Below are 26306 nucleotides of genomic sequence, written 5' to 3' on the forward strand. Positions count from 1 at the left end.
AAAGACTGTGTCCGTCAAGCTGCATGAAGATGATATTAAAGTTTCAGTTCACCATAATATTAAAGGTATTTAAGCGACACATGAAATGGTTCAAGGTATGAGTAACAGCAAAGTGCACAGTGCACTGCTGAAACCTTCAGTGGGCGATTCAATGCAGTATGCATAAAGGCTGAAGGGGTGGAGGGTTTACATGGTTGACATGCATGGCAAGTTATATCTCCTTATTACTTTGTTGGAGACAACTTGTCACATAACAACCTTAAATGCTTTAAGTGATTTCCTATGACAGCTGGTTTTGATTACTTACAAAAAGTCTGCAGGAACTGAAATCAATGAGGGAGGAGAGAGAGAGAGAGAGAGAGAGAGAGAGAGAGAGAGAGAGAGAGAGAGAGAGAGAGAGAGAGAGAGAGAGAGAGAGAGAGAGAGAGAGAGAGAGAGAGAGAGAGAGAGGATGATGCATAGATAGGAAAACAGTGTAGCATGCTTTTATTGGTAATCTATTCAGTGCTGTTTGCGGATTTGGTTCGGTTTTTCCGCACAATTAATGAGATCTGAATAACTGTATATAAAATCGATGCTATCATATACTCCCTCAAAAAGCTTTTGAAACAATACAAATCTATGTTTAAATACACACATAAGATAATGAATAGGTGTGGTACTGTGGGTCGGAAGATGTATGAATCGGAGCTGCACATAGACGGACTGTGACGCCAGCGTTTGATGCAAGACCCAAAGACGGTAGGCGGACCGTTTAGATGGGTTTGTTTCGGGATGGGATTCCGACTATCAGTTCACTTCACCTTGGCACATCCAACATACCGTTAAAGTAAAGGTAAGTGCTGATTAAAACCGACTGCATTATTTATAATCACATAAAAGCAAATATAGGCTACACACGTGTATATATCTTAAATATATATTGAATGTTACTTATTTATATAATATTCAACTGCAACACAAAATGGGTTTAAATGCATTCAGATGTGTTTCTCGCGTGTAATTTAATTGTGAGGGTGACTTGTTAACGAATTTACATGCAATTCTGCATATTTGAGATATAGCTTATTATATATTTATTGTTGATTAAACAGAAAATGATAAAGTAAAATATATTTAAGAAATAATAACTTATTATGCCAATAAATACTCTTGAAACGTTTTATTAACAATGAAGTTCTCTACTTCTTCCCATAGCAAAATGGAAATGCAAAGGCTCGTTTGACGGCAGTTCATCGGAAATCCCAACAGTGCCGTCCGAGTGAGTCAAAGTAGAGCTTGTGATGTTTTCTTAACAAGCATCTGTCTTACACAAACACGATGGGGTCACAACCACGATAATTTCAGTTAAATGAATGTCGCTTTTCATCATTAACTCCACAACAACCTCATCATCAGCGATGCGGGGAATAGCTGACCTCAGAACAGCAGAGACCTTATAAGATTGAAATCACCGAGAGCTGTCCAGGGTCCTGACGACGCGCAGAGCCATGGGTATACAACACTTTCTGCTGCTGTTGATTTATTTGGACCCGCTGAACGTGTTTTGTACCCTGACCGCCAAACGAACCAAACCAGCGCCTAAACGGACTCAGAAGGCGAAAGAGTTGAACAGCACCACGGTCGCACCCTCGGCAACCACGCAGCGGATCACGCAGGTCCGTCCGTCGCACACCCACGAGACCTGCTTGGGTTACTACGACGTGAGCGGACAGTTTGATAAGGAGTTCGAGTGCAATAACACCGACCATCGCTACTGTTGCGGGTCGTGTTACTTGCGTTTCTGTTGCCAGTTTAAAGGCAACCGGTTAGAGCAGAGAACATGCAAAAATTACCACAAACCGGACTGGGTGAAAACTGTGCCACCGTCTCCTATTCCAACAGGTGATACTTACGATCCGAGTATGGACCAAACGAACACCGCGGTTTACATCACCTGCGGTGTCATTGCTTTTATTATAGTTCTTGGGGTGTCAACAAAAGTCGCGTATGACAAAGCAACTCAACCGCCTCAGGAAATGAATATTCACAGGTAAGCACTGACAACAATACATTGTCCATTTCCATTTCCATAGAGCTATTAAAAATAAAGGTGTTTCACGATGCCATTAAAACATCTTTGTGTTTTCAAAGAACATTTGAATAACCTATTCTGTTAAAAATGCTACAGAAAGGTTAAGAAATGGTTCTTGACTCAATAGTTACTTGGGGAACCATAAAATGGTTCTTCTTGCCATCTTTGTGAAGAACTTTTTAAAGCACCTTTATTTATAGTGCATACGGGTTAACTCAAAGGGACTTACAGTGCATTCAGTCTAAACATTTTTTATTAGTATGTGTGTTCCCTGGGGGTTGAACTCACAACCTTTGTATTGCTTACACAATGCTTTACCAAATGAGCTGCATGAAGGTTCCACAGTTTAAAATGTAGTTGACTCCAAACAAATACAGTAATGTGATTCGGCGTTAATCCAAAAGTTCACAGTTTTTGCCATTAATATTCTATGGTGTCTATAGGATTTTGCAGTTTCTTTGTAAAATAATTGAGCTTTGAATATGTTGTGATTGCAATAGTCAATCATTGAGATCAATGGTTTAAACTTTGTAGAAGTTTTAAGCACCGATCCCAATGATTGATAACACCAGCTGCAATATCTGCAGCTCTTCTGTTTCGCCTGTGGCCCATATGGAATATTAAACGTGGTTACTGTGGGTTGTAATCAAAATCCCGAGCAGAATTTTAATATGCACCAGTAGCACGAGTTCAGTGCAAACATCCCTCACTTTTGTATTTGGGTGAAAGGTTTTATGGTTCATTACAGATGCTTTAATTTTCCCCTTCATTTGATGTGCACAAGCGCAGATTTCATAACACTGTCCTGTCTGGACACAGTATCACACATACATCCTTTGAACCGGGATGATCTTTAAAAATTGTCCAGCTCTGATGCTGTGGGGGTTTTGTGTCTTAATAACCACAACAGTTTATTGCACTGCACACCTAAGCCCAACAATTCATTCTGCATTCCTCTCACCTCCCAGTCTCTACCTATTCTCTTCATACAGTGGTAATATCTGGGAGGCACTTAGACCTTTAGCCTTCTATTATGGACAGCAAACTGTCTTCTCTTTTCCTTTCCCTTATATGCATTTAATGTATCAAATATTATTTACCTAAGCTTCTTGCTCTTCTTGTAAAAGCAGTTTTTCCTACAACTGGTTGGCATGTTTTATAGTCTGCACTAGATAAACACCAGCAAGCAAACTAACAGAGTGAAATGCGTGTAATAGAAACACTGTGATCTTTTTTGTCTATTCAGGTACTGCAGGGTAATGAATGCAAAAATAATTCAATTTCTCTGGTAACCGTAAACATGTGCAGAGCTAACAGTAACCACAGGCTTTCATAACACATAGTTCCTGAATTGTGATTCTCTGCCTTCATATTCCAGGTGTAACTTTGGGAACATTGAAATGAGTTTTACTCTTGATTGAAGATTTATTTATTTGCTTTCTTTTTACAAATTCAAAAAGTTAGAGCGAGTGGTTGGAATAAACTGTGTTGTTGTTGCCTTTTCATACTGCATAGCTCTAGTACAATGTTCCTGTTACACACCTGGTTTGATGTTTGCAACATCAAGGTTATGAGTTCAATTCATAGTGATTAAATATATGAAGTGTACCCTGAATGCTGTTGCCAAAGTTAAATGTAGTTCTCATATTCTCTACACAGAGCCCTAGCAGATATTCTCAGACAGCAAGGACCAATTCCTATATCGCAGTATGACTGTGAGAACTTTGCGGCGATGAACAGCTCATCCAAAGACAACACGCCACAGCGCACAGGTTCCAAAAACCACTACACCCCTGTTCACAGCTCAAAATCCAATCACGGTAGGTAGCCTGATAGTATTTACTATTACTGTAAAGTATATCTTGTTGAATAAGCCAAACAAGTTGGTAACCTTACTTATAGGGTGTCATGTGTCAGATGCATGTCAGCAAGGTAGCTTGTTCTATATGCAGACCTCATTTTTTATGCGTGTAAGACCATGTTGTGCTCTGTCACTGTGTGATTTACCAGGTTAACACTTGGTAATCATCTGACTTTTACATGCCACATTTAAATAGGAGTCAATTACGGGTAAGCCATAAAGATTCTCCTCCCCCTCTCAGCTGGGTTGGAGATTGAAGGCTGCGCTGAATTTCATTATATTCAAGGTCGGGAAGGACTTTAGAGCATTGTTGAGCCGTCTCATGAGTTACGATCACATGTAATGCCGGTTTTGATTTAAGGGTAAAAAATGTAACTCATATGGTGACAGCATCAAACTGAAGGTCTAAAAATGAAGCATGGGAGACTTGTATTGATGAGATTGATGAGATTTCTTTCAATATGCATCAGACAGCATTTTTCCATAGTGGCCTTGTTGTGCACGATCACATGATCCTGACTCTTGACTACTGACCTGAGAGCAGTGACAGTATTGTTGAGGTCTAAAAATTGGCAGCTATCCAGCGAGCCCAAGAATGCAGTACGCCTCTCCATTTCCAATTGCCATTGTATGTTTTTGTCCTATTCCCTGTCATTGTAAAGCTACACATTTAAGCCTGTCATGTGCTATGTGTGCTGGATGGGTTAGTGTTGTCAGCCATCACAGAGACAAAGTACATCTTATTCTCAAAGAGCGGAGCTAATATTTTCACCAGAGACCCACGGTCCTGTGGGTCAAGACTGAGACACAGTGACAGGCTCTGCAGTAGCGTGTGCAATTGGCATACAAATTGGTGTGCTATGTACCGATAACATCTACCGAACCAACTCAAAGCGCAAACACATATTTACATGACTAGCTGCACATGGGAGCTTCTTTTTTTATGATGGAGGGATAGATATTGGTGTAGAATGATAATTTTGTATATATATATATATATATATATATATATATATATATATATATATATATATATATATGCAGTTTGACATCAATGGCTTAATTCCTTAAGATGGGCTCACACTACGGGATTTTTCAAATACTGGCTGATTATGAAACAGGTTGGAGCATACTTACAGTATAAGGAGAATCTTGATGGATATTTTTCTCTCAAATCTTAAACATGCTCATCATGGCACATCACACACTTCAGGATCTTATTAAGATTATCTTGAAAGAGAGAGTGCTTCATGTCACCTGGCGGGGAATCAGATGTAAACATAAAGATATTGTGACACATTTATTATTATTTTTAATGTTTACATCCACTAGCTAGTGCACTAGCAGCCTCTACACTCACCTGGTGTGCTTAAAGCCAAGGCGAATTCTCTTGTTTTTGAGGCAACAATGATGATATGTTTTCACTGATGGTTGTGTTGTTTTCACACTTCCACAAGCGATTCCTCTTTCTTCACTGTCTACCGGGCCCATACAGCAGTTTGTTTCACGGTTGTAATTTCAAAAGATCTGTCATTCACTTCCTATTGTAAAAGTAATGATGTAATCATCCTAATTTGGGATATCGCACATTACATGACAATATGAGGTGAACATAGGAACCAGAACACAAATTTCTCTCGGATTCTTTCAGACTCTCGGGAGGGGAAATCTGGGTAAATTCGGGGCCGATAATCCTGTAGCGTGTCTCTGTATGGTGAATCCTATTTCTTAAGCAGCATCAGAAACCTACTTTTTTATTAAGGACAATGTTTGTCCCATGGTAAAAGTAAAAAATTGTGAAAATAAAATCACCCTGTTTGTGAAAAAAATTATCATAGTCTAATTATAAGATTAGCAGCATCAAATTATGATTTTGACTTGACATTGATTTCAATCTTTGACAAGGTTTTACTCAGTAAATATTACAGATATCAAGGTTATATTTTTACAGAATGTTCCCTGGTTTTTATGCAGACAGTATACAGTAAATCATAAAATGACTTTAGCTGGGATTTCACAGGCAGGGTCAAAATTAAGTAAAATTAGGGGAAAAGTAAAAATATTTTGAGGGAACAAATCGCAATATTACATATTAAAGGCATGATCATCACAAAATGGTTAAGTAGGATTTTATTCTACTTTATAATTTAGAAATTTAACAGCAAATAAAATTGAAGGGAAAGTGACAGGATTGTCAAGTATTTTCATACTTGAAATGTAACCTCTACATTTAACCCATTCCTGTGAGTAGTGAACATGCACTGCAATCCATGAACACACACACACACAGAGCAGTGTGAAACCATCACTGCAGCCTAAGGAGCAATTGAGGGAAAGATGACTTGCTCAAGAGCATCTCAGTTGCAACCTGACGGCCGTGAGACTCAAACCAGCGATCTTCAGGTTTCAAGCCCAAACCTCTAACCATTAGGCCACCACTGCCCATCAGTGATGTGCGGGTCAATGTATAAACAACTTGCACCTGACCGACGTTTTCAACGAACCCGCCCGCAACTCAGACCGCACTATAAATGCTCCCGCATTTTTTTAAAAGTAGTAATTGTTTAAAATAGTTAACTGGCATCTTTATTTCAAACGACCCGACCGCAACCCGAATATTATTAAAAATATTTTTGGATGACTCCTAACCGCGGGTGACCGCAAGCACCTGCCAATTTCGGATCAACCCGCGCATCACTGCTGCCCATAAATCATTTGATCTTTTTGGTACATCAGCACTGAATAGCATTCATATCCTGCTGCATTTAAACTATGACTTTTTTCTCATAACATTGCAACTTTAGTCTCTGAACCATTATTTTGGTATTAAATAAAATATGCAATGTAAAAATGCAGCATATAGTTAAAACAACTTGGTTATGCAAATCAATTTAACCTACTATAGTTTTGACTTGTGATAAGTTGACATAACTTATAAAAACAAGTTGAAATTGTTTAACCTAATTTGTAAAGTAACATAAAAATATATGTTGATTTGATATAATTTTTTACAATGTGGCTGTTGAAATAATGGCACATTTTAATAATGGCAACATATTCTAACATAGTATATTTTTCACAAAAAAAAATGGTAACACTTTATTTTACGACCCGCAAAGTACCGCGTAATTAAACCGAATTTACAGCGTACCTATTTGTAACAACAGAGTACCTCTACAGTACGTACTTGTAGTTATAAGGGAACAATGTTTTAAGTTTGGGGTAATAAGGGGGTAAGAATATATGGAAATTTATTCTCTAAGTATTTCATAACTACAGGGTACCTATTGTAATATTACGTGGTATGTATGACTTACGTCTATGGGTAATATAGTCTATGTGTAATATGTTTTTTTTTTTCATATTTGCTACTTACCTGATGAAGTGTTTTGTATAGCCTACAGTTGATGTCTACAAGCCACGTCGGCAAATAAAATATAACACACAATAAAAATAATAGCAACTTGTACCTCTTTGATCTGTATATGTATACAGGAGTTACCAGGTATCTCTTATATTTGCGGGCTGTAAATTGAAGTGGGGCTTATTCCCCGATTGTTCTGTGTATGTACCAGGTAACTCACATATTTGCAGGCTGTAAACTAAAGTGGTGCTTTGTTCACCTCTTGTTATAAATGTTATAGGGTAAATACCATAAACATACAGAATATTGTTATTTTTATTTTAAAACAACTTATTTCAAAACATCTTTAAAACACTATAATTAAGCCAACACTTAATGTTTATTATCACATAACTTTTATTTAAAATAAAAAGTCATGACAATTTTTCATTGTTTTTGCGGCTTGGCTTCCTCTGTTGGTGTTCTTGTCCACTCGGATGATGAGTTGATGTCGTCTCACAAATGGTGTTCTGCATTACATATAAAAAACATAAATGAAAGCCTTCAGTAAATGTTTCTTCACTCTGCCCTGACAGAAACAGAGTTTTCTGAGCCAGTTACGTTAATAACTTTAGGCTTACTTATGTGCTAGCTAACCTGCTACCGTTAGCTAGCAAATTTCTTGAAAAACATTGTTTGAAATGCGTGAGTCATGTATGTACAAAACCAGTCACCTTATCCAGCATGCGGATCCTGCTAACATCACTCGCAGCCGCACTCCGCAGTGTAGAACGTTTTTAAAACCTCTTAAAGAAATTTCACCTCAGGATCGCGTTCCAGCAAACCTCCTGCAGACGGCCGCGCGCTCTACACCTGCGCAGTAACCTACGCATGTAGTCGTCTTTTGCTTAAGCGGGAGCTTATATCTGCTGTTGTTTCATTCTGGTTTGCCATTGCATAAATTATATTTGGCTAAAATACTTGTGTTTACAGTTAATAAATTGCAAAGCACCACTTCAAATATGTCCGCAAATGTAGGAGTTTCCTGGTAAATAGGGAATAAGTTGCTATTTTTATTGTACTTACCTTAAAAAAAGATAACCACATTAAATCAGCTGGACTTTTGTTATTAAAAGCAAGTAATATATACTAAAATAAAAGTGATATGCTGTTATATTTATTTGCCGATGTGGCTCATAGACATTGACTGTATACAACATTCAGTAGTCAATATGAAAAATTCACAATAAAAAATAAATAAAACATAATTTCCCCATAGAATTGACTAAGTCATACATACCACGTAATATTACAATAGGTACCCTGTTGTTATAAAATACTTAGAGTATAAATAATTTATAATTCTTCATATTCTTACCCCCTTATTACCCCAAACTTAAAATATTATTCCCTTATACCTACAGGTTACCTACCCTGTTGTTACAAATAGGTACGCTGTAAATTCGGTTTAATTACGCGGTACTTTGCGGGTCGTAAAATAAAGTGTTACCTAAATTTCCTATTATACAGTGGCAAAAAAGTCCATCTCATAAAATGTGATCTGATATCATCTAAGTCAAGGGTATTGACAAACATAATGTGTCTAAAAATAATTACATAAACAAATCCAGTACTTTCATGTCTTTATTGAACACACCCATTCAACCTTCAAAATGGCAGTGGAAGAAGTAAGCGAACTCTTAGAATTAATAACTGTTTGAACCCCATGGCAGCAATAACCTCAACCAGGCGCTTTTTGTAGCTGTGGATCAGACCTGCACATCGTTGAGGAGGAGTTTTAGCCCATTCTTCCTGGCAGAACTGCTTTAGCGCTGTCATATTCTCATGTGAATGGCCCTTCAAGTCAATCCATAGCATCTCTATTTGGTTGAGGTCTGGGCTCTGACTTGGTTACTCAAAAAGGAGGATTTTGTTTTTTGAAGCCATTCTGTTGTGGACTTGCTGCTGTGTTTTGGGTCATTGTCCTGTTGCATCACCCACCTTCTACACAGTTTCAGATGATGTACAGACATTCTCACATTATCCTGAAAAATTGTCTGATATAATTGGGAATTCATCTTTCCCTCAGTGATTGGAAGCTGACCAGGCCCTGATGCAGCAAAGCAGGCCCAAATCATAATGTTTCTTCCACCTTTCCTTTACAGTTGGGATGATGTTTTCATGATGATATGCCGTGCCCTTTCTATGCCAGATGTAGCGCTGTGTGTTTTCTCCAAATAGTTCAATTTTAGTTTCATCAGTCTCACTCTATTTTGTCAATACCACTGTGGGGTGTCACTGTGCTCTTTTGCAAACTTCAGGAGTGCAACAATGTTGTTTTTAGTAAGCAGTGGCTTCTTTCGTGGTGTCCTGCTGTGGATACCCTGTTTGTTCAGTGTTTTACATATTTTAGACTCATGAACAGTGATGTTAGCAAGTTCCAATGATGCCTTTAAATCTTTGGCTGTCATTCGGGGTTGTTTCTTTACCTCATGGATGAGTCTTCATTGTGCTCTTGGTGTCATTTTACTGACTTAGTAGAAATTAAATAATATTGCAATGAAATTAGATAAAACATTAAAACAGCTTTTCTGTGGTATTGTTGCGTTGCTTAGTTTCTGAAGCTGTTCTTATGTGACTAAAACATTCTTTGACATTAGACCATTTACATGCATAAAACAAACTGAGAGTCGATTAGGGATTTAAAACATGAACAAATAATAACGCATTCTTCCCAAAACAATGTTTATGTGTTGCAAAAGGCAGTATAAAGAATGCATTTATGTGCGTGTATTTGTTCAAATTTCACTCCAGGAGATCAGCATTGGATGCATTTGTCTGGGTTATTAAACTATGATGTAATTAGTTTAATTATTAAGTTAAATGCCAGTGGGCAATTTCATAATGATACAGCTCAACACAATTATTTATATGTATTGCATCAACATTTCTAGACTAGAAAATTAAGCCGGGCGTGCTATGAAATCTTAGTCAATGACTTAATTCCTCCCTTAAGTCTTACTTACATGTACATCCTTATATGAGAATATCTGAACTTACCGCACTGGCATTTTATGCCTCAAGCACATGTCAAAGCACAGAATCACCAAGACTCCCATTAAGGGTCTCTGCCTCAGAAGTCATTATCATTTAAAAAGCATCTTAGATTTTTACCCTCATGACAAGACCGAACCTGCTTTTAGGGATTTCCTTAGGATGCCAATATAACACGCTGTTCAATTCAGGTACATCGTCATGTAAGAGCACATCATAATGAATCCTCTGCACAACTTCCTACCTGTGCACAAGGTGCTTTTGGCTTCTCGGGGTTTTGAATGAAAGAAGTGTATTGTTTGGTTTAGTGGCTTTATTGCTTTCTATCCCCCATGCCTCATGTTCATTTATTTGATTCTCAGAACTGTGTCTGATCTTGCTTTTACCTGTGCGCCGTGTCGGTATGAGTTGCCCTCTTTGTTGTTTTTCCAACTGTTCCTAGTGATTCAAAGCAAAAGGATTTTTTTTGAGGTTGGAATGAGCAAGCTCTCAGTATGAGAAACTGACAGTCTGCAAAGCCTCAGTAAACAACATATTAACATAGCAATCCCCACAGCTCAACTTTTTCATTCTCTGGCCAGAGAGCTGTCAAACCAGGGGTCCACGGGCAGATCTGTAAAGCCTAAATCATACTGATCTGTCGAATGCCAACAGACACTCTTAATATAGTTTGGTGTTTGTTGGCATTTGTCTACGTATCTTGAAATATGTAGGAGATTCTTAAAAAACATATGCTTATATATTTGGCAGATTGTATCATGAAAATGTGAAAAAGAACAACCTAGTGACTTAGTTTTGGTAAATAATTTTCTGAAAATGTCCCCTTTAAAGCAACCTACAGTGCATTCAAGCTAAATGTGTCATATATGATCCTGGAATCGAACCATAGACCATAGAAAAAATATGGATGTAGTGTCCGTGACATCACTCTTAGGTTTGTGAAGAGCATTTTTGAAACTTAAATCATGGGCGATGCCTACCATCTCCAGCTTGGCTACACGTCACCGCGCATCATTCGCGGCTAACCGAAAATGGGCAAAGAGGTGGGACGTGGGTGAAGCTGGGGTGGCTGGTTGCTGAAACCACGCACGCCTAGCTCGATTCTAGTGACAGCAGTGGCTGTTCACCCGTCACTCAAGTGGCCACGCCCTTAATTATGCAGCTTAATATAGTTTAAATGGATGAGCAACAAAATAATTCACCGTTGTCATGAAGTGCAAAATTAGCTATATAGACCAAAAACACTTTTTTGCTGTAAATCTGGGAATTTTAATATGGAGGTCTATAAGCATTGACTCCCTTTTGGAGCCAGCCTCTAGGGGCCAGTTGATGAATTGCAGTTTAAATCACTTCCGTGTTGGCTTCATCCGAGAGATTGGAAGGTTGCCGCTCGACCTTTGCATTGCTAATACCATACCAAATGAGCTACTTGAAATAAAGGCAGCAGGGACATTGTAATATGATGATACAGACTCTCTGTTATAAAATAAATGGGGTAAATTGCAATGTGCACATATTATGTTTTTGAACTTTGGTATTCATCCCCTAGTCAAGGAGAGAGGAGCTGTACACAAATGCAAATCTAAGTAGTGAGAATCCAAGTAGTGATGTCATTAACCCAGCCATTTTACATTCTGAAAATGGTTGCATGAATGTTTTTTTTATTGATAAATAGGGCGTTTTAAGCTGATGATACCAAGGCCGGCTCATTCTTCCGTGGCATTCTCACAGATCTCCGCATTTTTCCGTGGCCCTGCCATGAACTTTCTTTTCCGTGGCATTCTCACGGATTGGTTACTCAACTGTTTTGTCCTATTTTCTTACCATTGTCGCTTCGGTTTAGGGTTAGATTTACATAAAATGACATCCCTACGCAAACCCAACTCTAACCCCAAAGCCAGGCGACAATTGTTTCAAGTTTAGAAAATATAAAAGATAAATATACAATCAGAAAAAATAGTATAAACCAATACTTAAAGTGACATACTAACGCAAACACCAAATCTAACATGGTTTGAAAATAGGAAAAAGCAGTCGAGTAACCAATCCGTGAGAATGCCATGGGTGAAGAAAGTCTATGGCAGGGCCACGGAAAAATGCGGAGATCCGTGAGAATGCCACGGAAAAATTATCAAAAAATTCTGTCACTATCCCACGGAACTTTGTGAGATCATGTTGGTCCAAAGATCAAGGCAAATTTGATTCCTAATGTCATGACCACTTTAAGAGTGTACTTGTCCATTGTCAGAAAAAAAATTGGTCAAAATATGTAAACAAGCTGTCACTGGAGCTTCAAAGAGTTCATATTAGTGCCTTAGCCACCTATCGGTACCAAAGAGAGTTTATTAGTACATATTAGTATCCCCCAGGTACATATTGATACTAAGTATACATATCTCTACCTACTGTAATGGTACATATTATGGCTATGTTAAAGGTCACTGCCCCATCTGGGATACATATTTTAAACACTTTATCTGACAATGTATAACAGAAGGAAGATGTTGCCAGTAGGGCCGCCAAAGGAAATCTCTTTAAGGGACTTTGGTAATGTTTTTAAACTTTTACTCCAATCTGTTACAAAGTTGACATTTGTCATCCCTAAATGGTGATGGTTAAATTAGTAAATGTGTAGAGTCATGGCCAGATTATAATTATGCAAAATCACTGCTGATTTGTTGGCCTTTAATGCCCAGGAACTTTTAAATTTGACGCCTACATTTGAGTTTACGGTATTGCAACTCCCAGATGGCGTTCAAGGTTATCGTCTGACGTGGCGATGTGCACCCTGGTATTGCACTGATAATTAGAACGTCAAAAATAAATATAACACCTCAGACACTAGCAGCATCTAATATTCACACAACAGTAAACAGTGTGTGTTGTGTTGACAAGGTGACTTTACTTATGAATTATGGAAAGTCATAACTCTTGAAAAGCGCTGGGAATTTGGCTTGTTATGCTGATGGCTTGGAAGCAGAGTGCTACAGGAAGCTGAGTGGTTTTCCATTGTAGTTCCTGTGTAATGATCTGGTGTCCATTTTCAGGAGGACATTACCCGAAGGACAGCAGTCGCGGTGGCGGCCATGACCTTCACAACTTCATATCTTCTGGCTTTGTGACGCTCGGCCGAAGCCATGCGAAAGGTAACGTGATTCTTTCTCTCTGCTTAGTGACACTCAAAACCTTTCGTCCATAAGGGATGATATTCAGAAAAGAAAAGCGACCATCATTCTAACCTTTCAAATTTCACTATACTGGCAAACCTCAATGTGTTGTGCTCTACGGTCAAACAACACATCTAGCTTTAAAATAAACCCTGCTCTCATATATCCTTTTTGTTATATAGTACACAACTTCCAACGCAAGGTTGATTTAAAATTCAAAGCACTCTTCTACTGACATGAGTGTCTCTTCACTGGTAAGAGAGGCAGGTAGCAAAACACATATGCAAGATATTTTAACATATCTGTTGGCATGTCAACATCTATAATCTAACATGACTAAGCTGTTTTTATAAGCAGAATGTGAAATGTTTGCACCTGCAGTGTGATTTTAACACGTACATCAAATATTATGGCTGCTTTATCTAATAGACTGTTGTGGTAATGTTTCTCAGCCCACACGCAGGCCTGCCCATAAAAAAGAAAAATCACAGATGAGATCTTTTAGTATCTCAATTGTTAATCATATGAGCAGTGAGATTAAATGGGGAGGTAATGGAAATTTGTACATAAGTCTTTCGTTTCGAGAAGCAGACCAAGAAATCTATAATATGTCTTTTTACATAGAGTTTCAAAGGAGATCTTACACAGCAAAAATATGATGGAAGATTTAACACCATGGGTGTTAAAATTAACACTGCCCGGGTGAACACACAGGTCCATCTTTGATAGTGTTCAGTCAACACTTACCAAAGTGTTGCTTAAACAAACACTGTTAAAGTGTCAATTTTTAACACTCTCTGTGTTGATTAACAAACACTCAGTAGTGTAAACGTTCAACACTCTATGGTGTAAATCATTTTCATGTTAAAATCCCAATGCAGATAAAAACTAAAAGTTTTATACTATATATTTTTCAAAATAAATACAAAAAATAAACAGTGACTACAAACATCAAATTGAATTTATTAAATCTGCAACAATTCAGCAATAAACATGTGGGAAACATACAATTCAATAAAATATTCCTTTTAAATCTTCAGTTTACACTTCAATAATACACTTTACTCGAAAAATACATAAAATCAACATACAATTTAATAAAATATTTCTTAATATTCAGTATCCACTGGAATAAAATTTTACATAAATAATACAACAATTCAACATGTAATCCATGAAATCATCTCAATGTCACTATGGTTTGTAAATTTAACTCAGTCTAATTAAATATAACATTAAATATTGAATTCAATTTTATTTATGTAGCGCTTTTGACAATTGCCAATTGTTTCAAAGCAGCTTTACATTAATAAATGTAAAAAAAGCATAGAAAAGCGAGCATAGTAATAATGTAACATATACAGTAAAGTAGTAGGTTAAGCCAAAGGTGGTGGACTCACCAGGGGATGAAAAAACCCCTAGGAGAAAAACCCTCCTGGCTAGTCCAGGGAAAAACCCTTGAGAGAGATACATATTTATTTATATATATAAATACTATCGGGGTATGTGAACGGGTAAGCGAATTAAACTGGTTCCGCCGGTGGTTGCTGGTCAGGCATTGGCTGGGCATCTCGTAGAAGGACGGTCAGTAGATCAGTGGTGTGATGACCTTCACAGCAGCAGGAACTGGGTCTGTTTGTCTCATTGTCCTCAGGGTCGAGGACGAGACAGGGAGACAAAAACAGAATTCTATTAGCGTAGGGGCTGTTCACATGTAATGCAAGTGTCATAAATTATAGTGGTTTAAGTCAGCTCGGTTTTAAAAATAAATGTTTTTTTTTAGTTTTACATACTTTCTTGTGTCTTTGTACTGCGTTCTTGCCCTTACTGTGCAAACTGTGAAAGGTAAACAAACTTCGCTTTTACCAGAAATAAAAATGACACATAAAACACAAATACATCAGAGTATAAAGATTCAAATCAGGCCGACCCACTCCCTAATGTCTGTCTTGCACTTTTAAACTTGACAAAAGATAAAACTTGCTCATTGTTTTACCAAATTATTACATTTAGCACAATGAAAACGAACACGTTAACTTACATCTCTGCTGTCCTCCATTAAAGAATTGAGCCGCTTTGCTTTCAGCCATGGTGGTGTCCTATGAATTTGAGGGTCAAAATAAACATTACCATGGCAGTCTTGTAATTCACTAAAAGTTAAAGCATATTTTAAAATGTAACTCAGTTTTACCTGTAAAATTGTTCAGACCTCAAGACTTATCGCCAGCATCTGAAGTAACTTAGAAAGCTTGCTGAGTTTACCTGAGGTAAAAACACAGACAGTTACCTTAATATCAACTTACACGTATGCTACAATTTATCTATACTTCGTGTTTTTATGTTAAAAGATATTTACTTAACATTGATATTTTTTGTTAAATAAGAAATATTCATATTCCTCTTTAATAGTGAAATGTGCAGTGCAAATGCTCCAGCAAATTAATGTTCACACACACAAACGGTTTAATATAAAGTAAATATAAGTTGTTTATGATAATATACAAGTTAACAAGTAAATCACAAGTTGATAAAGTAATACTTTACCTTGGAACATATTCCGTTGTGTGCAGACAAATCCATAAAGATGACTATATGGGCGGGAAAGTCGAAAAGCATTGCACATGCGTAGATATGGATGCGTCTCAGTCAGCTCTTGTACGGAGGTCGCATTTGTAGGATGCATACGTCATAAAGACTTAATTCAGAATATTAACAATTCTAAAGATGACTATTATTTTAAGTTAATCGTAAATTGTTGTAATATGCTCATGACTTACGAATGTAATGCTCAGTTAACTTAAACAAACCAGGCTTGAAGACGTATGCAGCCTGCATATGCGACCTCCGGAGGCTACATTGACAAACGGTCTTTGTACTGTTCCATCACGGAAAATCACGTGACCCTACGCTCGCGCGAGCTTACAAGCCGATTCAATAGACATATAGCCTAATAAATGCTTCTCAATATTAGTTTCTGTAAAACTAAATTTAGTTTTAAGTCTAGTTTAGTCGAGAATATGGTTGTGTTAACTTCATATCTAAGGTCAGTTAGTAAAGATAGCGCTTATTTAAAAGTCTGCTCAGACGATGTCGATGTGAGTTCCAAGTTCGACCAGCAGGGGACAGTGCTCCTGTATCCCACGGAGGGCGCCCATTTCTCGGCCACTCCTCTGATATCTCCGCTGGCTCTGGTGTGTCTGAGTGTCAAAAATGAGATATAATTCGCTTTTGGTTCATCTAACCAGCAGTCTAGGGTCTCATGAATTAATTATTTGTTTTGTTTACTCATATTAAGTTCCTTTATTTAATCTTAATGCTGAATATACTTAATATATACTTTTGTTTAATCCTAACGCTGTACTAGCACTGTGTCTTGTCTTTAGTACATAAAAGAGAAAAATTCAAGTGTTTTCCAAAGTGTGTTTAATCATAAATATGATAATTTACACATTTTGTTTTATTTTTGCATCCTGTTAATGTAAAGGAAAATACTGAGATGCAAACAGTATCTGCCAATATGTGTTTATAGCATCCATTACCATTTACACGTATTGCAAAGAATTGGTACTTTTGCACAGTTTAATTATAATAAAGTGTAAATAGCATCTGAAGCTATATGATTTACTGAATCACGACCTATGGCTATACTGTTTGAGACACAGGGCAGGGATTGACCCATGTTAACACCCACAAAGAACACTGTGTATTAACACTAAACAAGTGTTTAAGCATGAAATATTTATAACTAAACACCAGATTTTAACACTGGCTGCCCAACACTAAGTTTTTATCACTCGATAATTTGCTGTGTACCTGAGACACTAAAACTAAAACATCCATCAGATTTCCTGAGCTATGAAAGCACAATAACATATTCCTCTTGGTGATCATTTATAAATCTTTGCATGTCAATTCTCACTTGGGATGCAGCAATTAATATTCATCTACTGATTTAGATCAATAGCCGTGATTCCTCTACCTTGTGAGAAATATTGCTTATGAGATCCTCTGTTGGGTTTTAATTACATTTTTGAAACTCTTTAAAGAACATGAAAAAAGAGGTAAGAATAATGTGAACTGGCCGCCCTTTTTATATGTGATTTGTATGCTTACAAGATTATAGTAACATCATAATGTTGCTTTTCATTAGGAGCTCAGATGCAAAATCCACTGAACGCCACACATGCCAATATTAAATATACTATTACATTGCTAAAAACTATTTTATTTTGTGTATTTGGAATAATACAATCTGTTTGCATAGTTTGTGATTCAAAAACACATTATTTTCCACATACAGCACATTGTTGTTGCTCCTCTAAGTCCTGCCTCCTTGTAACATGTTGATTTAGTTGTACAAAGCGCATCGTTCTGAAAAGCTCTGAGTCCTTTGATTGATCAGCTAACCAGACTGTTGTGATTGGCCTGAATACCTCTGATGGCACCCGGATATGTGACGATCCTTACCGAATTTGTAAGATTAGTTTCCAAGCAATGCTGACAGGAGTCGTCTTGACTACCTTATCAATACGAACCGAATCTGATCCAGAAAATGCAAATGATGAAGCTGATCGATCAACTTTACCAGCATGGCTTTAGCAGGATGAGACAAATTGGTAAGGTAAGGATACTAAAACATAAAATCATGATTGTAGAAATGACAAAAAACAAACGCTACTCTGCACTGCATAAAACTTGTGTTTGAATCATGGTTTAGTCAGTAGTAAAATCTTTAAATATGAAAACATCGACTACTTACAGGCTGTGAGTCAAAGCGGGAGTAATAATGATAATGACCATTGTGTCTATGTCAACCAACCCAGGAATTAAACTGTTGCCTATAATCCATGTTGTAGTCTATTTAGAGATTTAAGATGGAGATGATAACTCGCGTCATCGCTTACTTTGGAATTTGTAAGTTTGCATATAGTTTACATGTAGCCTACTAATACACACTCACACACCAAAGGATGTGTAAAACTGTGAATCTGAAAATTTAAGTTATAAAAATTTAAGATATAGCTCTCTGATCTCTAACAAAATTGTTTTATAAAAATGCAATTATTTTATTTTTTGTCAGGAATGGGGAGGACAGAACCCCAACTGCAGACAGCTCTTAACCAAAAAGACTTTTATTATGTAACAAACACTCCCTCGAGGGGGTAAACAAGGCAAGAATTAAATACAACAGACAGCGCAAAAACAAGACAAAGACTCCTGACGGTGCCGCACAGCACACACAACGATCTAGCACAAGACAACAGACACAATGGCATTAAATAGGGGAGAACTAAACTAGGGAACAAAAATAATGAATAATTAACATGGAAACAAGGGGGCGGGGTTAAGACTAAAGACAGGAGAGCACAAGGCACACAAAACATAAACACAGGCCACAAGACTCTCAATACAAAACAAGACAACAATAAGGGCTGTCATGATCCTGTCACATGAAACTAGGGAAAATACATACAAGGCTGACAGGATCATTACATTTTTGAAAAGACCTACCCATATTCAAGAAGTTATACAAAGAGAACAAATGAAGATAGGATGAAAAAAAAAATTCCCGGTTTGTTTGTTTGAAAGCAGAGGGTCTGTTCTTTTATTTGATATATTTGTATGTTCATTTATTTATGAAAGAACATTTTAATTGAAGGCATTTTGTGAAACTTTTGTGAAATCACAAAAAACGCTGGCGGGCAACTTTAAAAAAAAAGAGCTGGTGGTGAATGAGTTAATCGAATCCTCTCGGCACATATTAAAAGTTTGAAAACCATTCAGAAATATTGGTTTGTTGGTCGAATCCATTAGGAGTCTGATGTCAGACACACTTGCATTTGAGCTCTTCATATCATCATTTTGTATGTGTTTATATAAAGTTCAGTTGAATGGCTTTCAACAAAACATCTGCTTTACAATAAGGAATTTCTGTAAACCTGAGCATGTAAACCAAAGGATTCCCTCTAAAAACATCACAGGTCTGAGAGAACCAAACATCTACAGAAACAAATCCTGTGACCAATCTCCATTAGGCCTGCATTCTTTCTGCCTCCCTGAATTTCATTTCCTCGGATACAATGCATTGACCTAAAATCCATTTACTTTTTGTGTCTGTCTGCCTCCAACCTGTGGAAAATGCTTGCTTTTTTGTTTTTGTGTCTTTAGTGCCCTTTTCTTGATGGCCTATTCAGCCATCTAGTCGTGAAAGGGTCAGCTATTTTTGTAAGCGGCTCATGAAATATGAGCAGAAGGAATATAGACACTGCTGCAGGATAAATGCTTTTCAGACTGTTGCATTTCAAAATGACAAAACACATTTTCTTCTTGAGGGGGGTGCTAAAATGTGTACATTTGAGATTTTAATGTCTGTTGGTATTTTGTCTTACTATATCCCATTTACTTAGACCTTTATTTGGATTGTTTACTTTCAGAAAATGTGCTTTGTTCCTTTTTTAGGTTAACATTGTTTTTCCTGACAGATTTTTGATGTGTATTTCTGCTGAAAGTTTATACACTTATACCCTAAACTTGGGGTCCTTGAGGGTAAAAACCCCATTATAATATTCTTCTCCATCATTCCCTTTTCACTGTAGTAATAGCTCAATGCAAACTGTTGCTGGCAGATTTCGATTTGTGAAAAGGCACAGTCAATAATGTACCCAATTTACAATAGAAAGGAGGCATGTTTCCACCAACTGACAATGACTTATTTTAAATCATAATTTGCCATACTAATACTCATTTCAGCACACTTATTTGGTTAAGTGGATTGTGAGGGGGCAGTAAATGTATCACCATTAAAAGTGGCATGTTTGGGGAATTTGTGTCTAGATATCGAGTTTCTTAAGCACAGAGTTCATCAATGACAATACTAATGACAGTTGTGGTTTATTCTAGAAAAAAACTTTTGCCTCATCGGGCCAAGAACAAAAGCAAGTTATTGTAATGTATTATATATACACATTATATATTATAAATGTGTGACCATGCCTGTGAAATTCCATGGTAAAGTTTTCAAAGATTATGGATATTTGTTTATTGTTATAAAAGTTTGATTCCACTCAATGATTTTGATCTTTGACATGATCTTACTCAGTCAATATTAAAAATATCAATGTTTTTTTATTTACAGAATCTTCTTTACATTATGTAGGATTATTTTATAACACTAAATCATGAAAATGACTAGCTGGGTTTTCACAGACCGGGTCACATTTCTCTTTATAATGATGGACATATGACCATTGGCTATCCCTTGTTTCTTCTGCAACCACAGTCAGACTGGAAGCAGCAGGGAAGTCCTCTCGATAGCCTTTCACACATGAAACCTGTTAAATTGCAGCAAAATTGCTTTTCTGGTGAATGCACCTCATCCACTATATACACGCACAATGGCTTTTTGTGTTTGATCAGTATTGCTACTGTTCACACATCAACGGCAAAAGACCATAAAAACTCTCTGATGTCATTTGCCGGAAATAACCTTTAAAGCTGCACTATTTCATTCCCCAAGGAGGAACGATTTTGTTATTAAAGAATCTCTTACTGTTCTCTTCCAATAATCTGTCGACCAATAGACTTTATCCGCTCAGATAGAGAGAATTTTTTTTCATTTCGTATCTGTCCAGTTTGACAATATTTTCCCCAACAGATAACATTGGTCTCAAAAAACCTTTAAAAAAGGCCCTAATACGTACCATGTGCGCCTGGTGTATAGTCTTTTTTTTACATGTATGTGACCATATGCACACAGCCTTCCAAAGTATGTGACTTAAACGTGTAACACAGATGTTTTACGCATGCGCATTGTGACAAAAATGCATTGAATCTCCTGCACACCAGACCTGGTGTTTCCCATATAAACTCCAGCAGTGTAGATTTAACACTGGTGATTTTGCTGTGTGGCTATACTACATTCTCCTGAAGGCGCATGTGTGACCAACGTGTATACGGACTACCGGCACATCCGGAAACTTGACTGTCAATTTTGTATAATGTACGCAGGGTTTAAAAACTGGTGGTGTGCCTGTGTATGCATACACTCTTCTGATGACAAAAAAATAAAAAAGACAGGGTGCATGATTTTTGAAAAAGCAGTCGGGCCGAGTAACAAAACACACTTGTAGCCAATCAGCAGTAAGGAGTGTGTCTACTAACCAATATTGTTGCCTGGGTTGCGTATGTGTGGGGCGGGTCTATCAAAAGAAGGTCCAGATTCTATTGGGGTAGAGGCGTGTTTGTTTAGGTGATTTCAAATGTCAACATTGGCTTTCAGAGATCATGCACCCCGCCTTTAAGTCACATGCACTGTATACGTACATGTAAAAAAGGGACTACACTTTGGCTTTTACCATTTAGGCACAGACACTTTTGGTACCAGTATGTACCCCTGAGGTACTTATATGAACTATTGGTTGCGTATGTATGTGTGGGGCGGGTCTATCAAAAGAAGGTCCAGATTCTATTGGGGTAGAGGCGTGTTTGTTTAGGTGATTTCAAATGTCAACATTGGCTTTCAGAGATCATGCACCCCGCCTTAAAGTCACACGCACTGTATACGTACATGTAAAAAAGGGACTACACTTTGGCTTTAACCATTTAGGCACAGACACTTTTGGTACCAGTATGTACCCCTGAGGTACTTATATAAACTATTGTGTGCAAAAGTGTACTTTTTGAAAGGGTACTGCCATGGTCGTAGCTACCATTTGAAAATGTGTTAGGTCCAGGTGTGTTAAGAGTTAATTGCTTTCCCAGGGGGAAAAGTGCACTATAGTAAACTTTAAGTACACCTAGTAAATGTACTATTTTGTGCACCAATTTTGTAGTTAATATACCAAAAATTTGTTTTTAGTTCTTCTTAAGATAAACTTAAGAACATCTAAGTGTACTTAACTGTGCTATTTTGAGACACCATTTCTTTCAATACATTAGAAATCTATTTAAGTATTACTAGTACTGTTGTATACTTTTTCAGGGGCTTTGAAGTACCACTAAAGGAGAACTTTATACTTTTCATTAGTATATTTGTAGTGCATAACCTTTACAAAATACTTATTTAACTGTAGTTTTAGTACATTCAAGTATTATTTATTTTAACCTGGGATCTTATGTATTCTGTATTTTAATAAGCAATATTAGTCTATAAACAAGAACTTTGTTTGTTTTCAGTATGAATTTGTTAAATGCTAATCTTTGTATCATTGTTATTTTTTACAGATTTTTAGTGTTTAAAGCGTTTCTTACATAATGATGATTATTTTGTGTGTCCTAAATAATGTAGTATTATGTCAGCAATAACCTGCCCACACTGAATGATGTGCCATTTGAAGATTTTTCCCAATGGGATCCGGCAACACTGCAAATGCTGCCCCCACAGTCGCCAACATCTCACAGCTGCTTGTGTCAATCTCAGTCATTTTATGCTAAACTATACAGTAAACTGTCCAAACTTAATTAAATACGCTGATGCCAATGTGAGTCGTTTTAAATTACTAAGTCATTTTAGAGAACTTCAAATTTTATTTTTAATATGAAAGGTCCAGACCTCGTTGGCTCACCATGGGTACTAAGACCATGGGTACTGCACCAGTGACAGCTAGAGACCTTTTTTTTAAGTGTAGCAGAATACTATATGCTATATGATTTATAATGGATCTAAATGGTCTGGAAAGGCAATTTGTCTAGTTTTAGTATATTTTGTGTGACAGTAGACATGGTTTAGAGCAGTGGTTTTCAATCTTGTCCTAGGGGACCCACTGCCCTGCACATTTTGCATGTCTCCCTTATCTAACACACCTGATTCAGATCATCAGCTCATTAAGGGAGAGATCCATGAACAGAACTGGGTGTGTCAGTTAAGGGAGACATACAAAATATGCAGAGCTGTGGGTCCCCTAGGACAAGATTGAAAACCACTGGTTTAGAGTGTTAATGTTAAAGCGTAACTAAACCCCTGGTCAGAGGCTGACTCCACCCACTGGCAATATTTGAAAAATGCAAGAAAAGTGGGCAGATCCCTACGAAGATAGAGGGGACGAACTAAGCTTGTACCAAGTGTGTGGTGAGATCGTAACAAGGGCGTGGTGATATTGAACCTGCTTACGTCACGAGTCATTTTTTGGACCCAACATCCAATGGGAAAATTCAACTGCAGTAGCCACCGTTCAACCTGAAGAGGGCAGCACTCAGACGTTTTTACACCATATATTGCAGTATTGAAACACTTTATATCCAAATGTCAAAAAAATTACTAAAATCAACAAACAGCACTAATACAACATAATCCTTACAGATCATTAACTAAAAAAAGTTGGTTTGGGGTTTAGTTACTCTTTAAGTAATAAAGCATGTGTGCTGGTAAATATTTAAAGAGACTATTTAATTTTATAAAACTTTTTTAACACATTACCCTGCCACCTTTTATAAAAAGTTGCCCACCAGCATTTTTGGTGATTTTCACAAAGGTTTCACAGAATGCCTTCTAGGAAAATTGTCTTCTATAAATATATAAACATACAAATATATCAAATGAAAGAACAAACAAAAAATCAAACAAATAAAATGGGAAAAAAGTTTCATCCTATTCATTTATTCTTTTTTATAACCTCTCAAATATAGGTTTCTTCAAAAATACCAAAGTTTAACCCTTGTGTGGTGTTCGTATTTTTGTTACTTAGACGATGTTTGTGGGTCTGGTGGACCCAGAGCATTATTAGTATCTTAAACCAATGCATTCATACAAATTTATGTAATATTGTTTACAGATGTTAACTTTAGCCTTATTGCAAGTAATATAGACAGAATTTATGGTTAATATTGGTCATTTACCACTGGTAGAGGACTATTTATAAACTAAAGTGCCATTCGTTTTTGTGGTAATATGAAATAAAAGAAGGAAATTCTATTCTGATCCAGATATTGGGGGGAAAATCATATTAATCTTAAATAAGTATAAATGAAACAAAGTTTTTCATCACTGTTGATGTTTAATTATTTGAACTTTTTGAAATTGTACACATTTGTGTCAGTCTACACAGCACAGGCCCCAAACTGAACAGATGCCGTATCATAAGACATCATCCACACTAAACACATAACCTGTTCATGCCAGCCAACACAACACATAAGAAGAAAATTTTTAATGTGTAGCTGTGTTGTGTATGCATTTCTTGCATTTTATACACATATACTGTGCCCATCTGGTCCACACACATTGAAGTACAATGTGTTGCTATTGGCCACAACTTAGAATGATGAAAATACATGGATAATATTTTACTTTCTCTATTATTCACTCTTTCTCTCTCTCACACACACACATCTTTGTGGGACATTTGGTCCCCACAACGTGATAAATAGCAGGTACACACACCATAGGTTTTGTGGTAAACCCATGGGTTTACAAATGGTAATCAATATACCAAATAACCATGATTACTACTCTTTTACTACAATAAAACTATGGATTTTTTTATAATGGTAAAATGTAGAATGGTTCCTGTTAGACAGAAGGTAAAGTGTTTGGGACGGTAGGTACAGACAAATGTTCATGCACGGCATATAACATGTTGTATCCTTGCGGCATTACAGCAAAAGCAGAAGGAGAAAACTCTGACATGCATCCATCACATATGTACAGACATGTATACAAACACACTCATGCACTCACAGGAGTCCCAGGTAGGAGAAAAACAGAGTGAAGTTACATAGCACATTCAATTTTTACACTTTTATTAACCCCGGGTCCAGTGGACCCGAACACCACATATGTAATATAAATGTGTAGGGGGGGTGTACAGTGTACATTAATTATAAAGTTGTTTATTTTTATGTTCTTCATAGAAAATGAGCCAAGGCCAATGAATCTGAGGTTGAAACAACAATTAATTGCATAGTTTTTCTTTCAGTAAACATTCAAAACGGGTCCCACAGACCCGAACACCACAGAAGGGTTAAGATAAAAGCTGAAAAAATTACATTTTTGTAAGGGAATTTTGTTAGAGATCAGATTCAGAACGATTATCAAAACATACACAGAGTTTGTTAAATAAGTCTTTGCTTCAGTTTTTTTAACTCAATAGGAAAGCATAATTTGCAAGGAAATGTTTTCTCTTAATTGATGGGATAACTCGTCAATGTCATGGTCTTGTCAGACCTTCCGTGCTAGATTGAGGTCTGAGTACATCTGACAGGACCATGACAGTATTATGTTCTGTGTGGGGGACATGTGGAGTCATATTGTGTGTGTGGCTTCCACGTGTTCCCAGTGTCTTGTCGCTGTCGTGATCTTGCCAGACCTTAGTATAGGTTCAGGTCTATGTTCTGAGGGCAAGGTCATGGCAGCATTGTGGTCTGTGTGGGAACACGTGTTTTTCACATTATGTATCTGTGTCACGTGTTCCCAGTGTCTCGTCACTTTTACCCGGCTCCCTTATGTACTCATGTCTTACGTAATTAATTATGTTCACCTGTTCCCCATTGATGTGGTGTCTTTATAATGCCCTCTTGTTCTCTGTCGTGTGCGCGTTCGTTTTGGAAAACTCGATGTTCATGTTGTATCTCAGTGTTGATGTGTTCATGTACAAGAAGATCTGTTCCCGTGTTTATGTTTGTGTTCTATCACATTATTATTAGTTCATCCTCTGTTTTACCCCCACGTGGGTATTTTCTGTTCTGTTTTATTAAATACGTAGTTTATTTTTGATACATCTCTTGCGTTTGGGTTCTTCTGTTATTTTCCCTTTTTCAGTGTATAATAGTGATGCAAAGTCCGATTCATTTCCGCGAACCGGCTCTTTTCGG

The 26306-nt window shown here is 37.1% G+C and overlaps 1 protein-coding gene and 1 long non-coding RNA gene across 5 annotated transcripts in view; one reads left to right on the forward strand and one right to left on the reverse strand.

Annotated features, from left to right (window-relative positions):
* The first annotated feature begins 488 nt into the window (after positions 1-488).
* Positions 489-26306, forward strand: part of shisa6 (shisa family member 6) — a 101097-nt gene continuing 75279 nt past the window's right edge. For 2 of the 3 annotated variants that reach the window (XM_065253567.2, XM_065253565.2), the window contains exons 1-4: positions 490-835; positions 1198-2032; positions 3734-3894; positions 13380-13478. In XM_065253567.2, the coding sequence (XP_065109639.1) occupies positions 1491-2032; positions 3734-3894; positions 13380-13478 (802 nt within the window). In that variant the 5' untranslated portion in view covers positions 490-835; positions 1198-1490. Of the gene's footprint in view, positions 836-1197; positions 2033-3733; positions 3895-13379; positions 13479-26306 lie in introns of all 3 variants that reach the window. The other variant, XM_065253566.2, reaches the window with a different exon arrangement.
* Positions 14147-16144, reverse strand: LOC135734679 (uncharacterized). 2 transcript variants are annotated; one of them, XR_012337520.1, is made up of 5 exons: positions 16044-16144; positions 15691-15761; positions 15541-15598; positions 15293-15335; positions 14147-15148 (listed from the first exon to the last, which is right to left on the reverse strand). It is a non-coding gene; the product is annotated as an uncharacterized lncRNA (long non-coding RNA). The 2 variants fall into 2 exon arrangements; XR_012337517.1 differs by lacking the exon at positions 16044-16144 and having other exon boundaries at positions 15691-15977.

Source organism: Paramisgurnus dabryanus, chromosome 1 (assembly GCF_030506205.2).
Source record: "Paramisgurnus dabryanus chromosome 1, PD_genome_1.1, whole genome shotgun sequence".
Classification (NCBI taxonomy): domain Eukaryota; kingdom Metazoa; phylum Chordata; class Actinopteri; order Cypriniformes; family Cobitidae; genus Paramisgurnus; species Paramisgurnus dabryanus.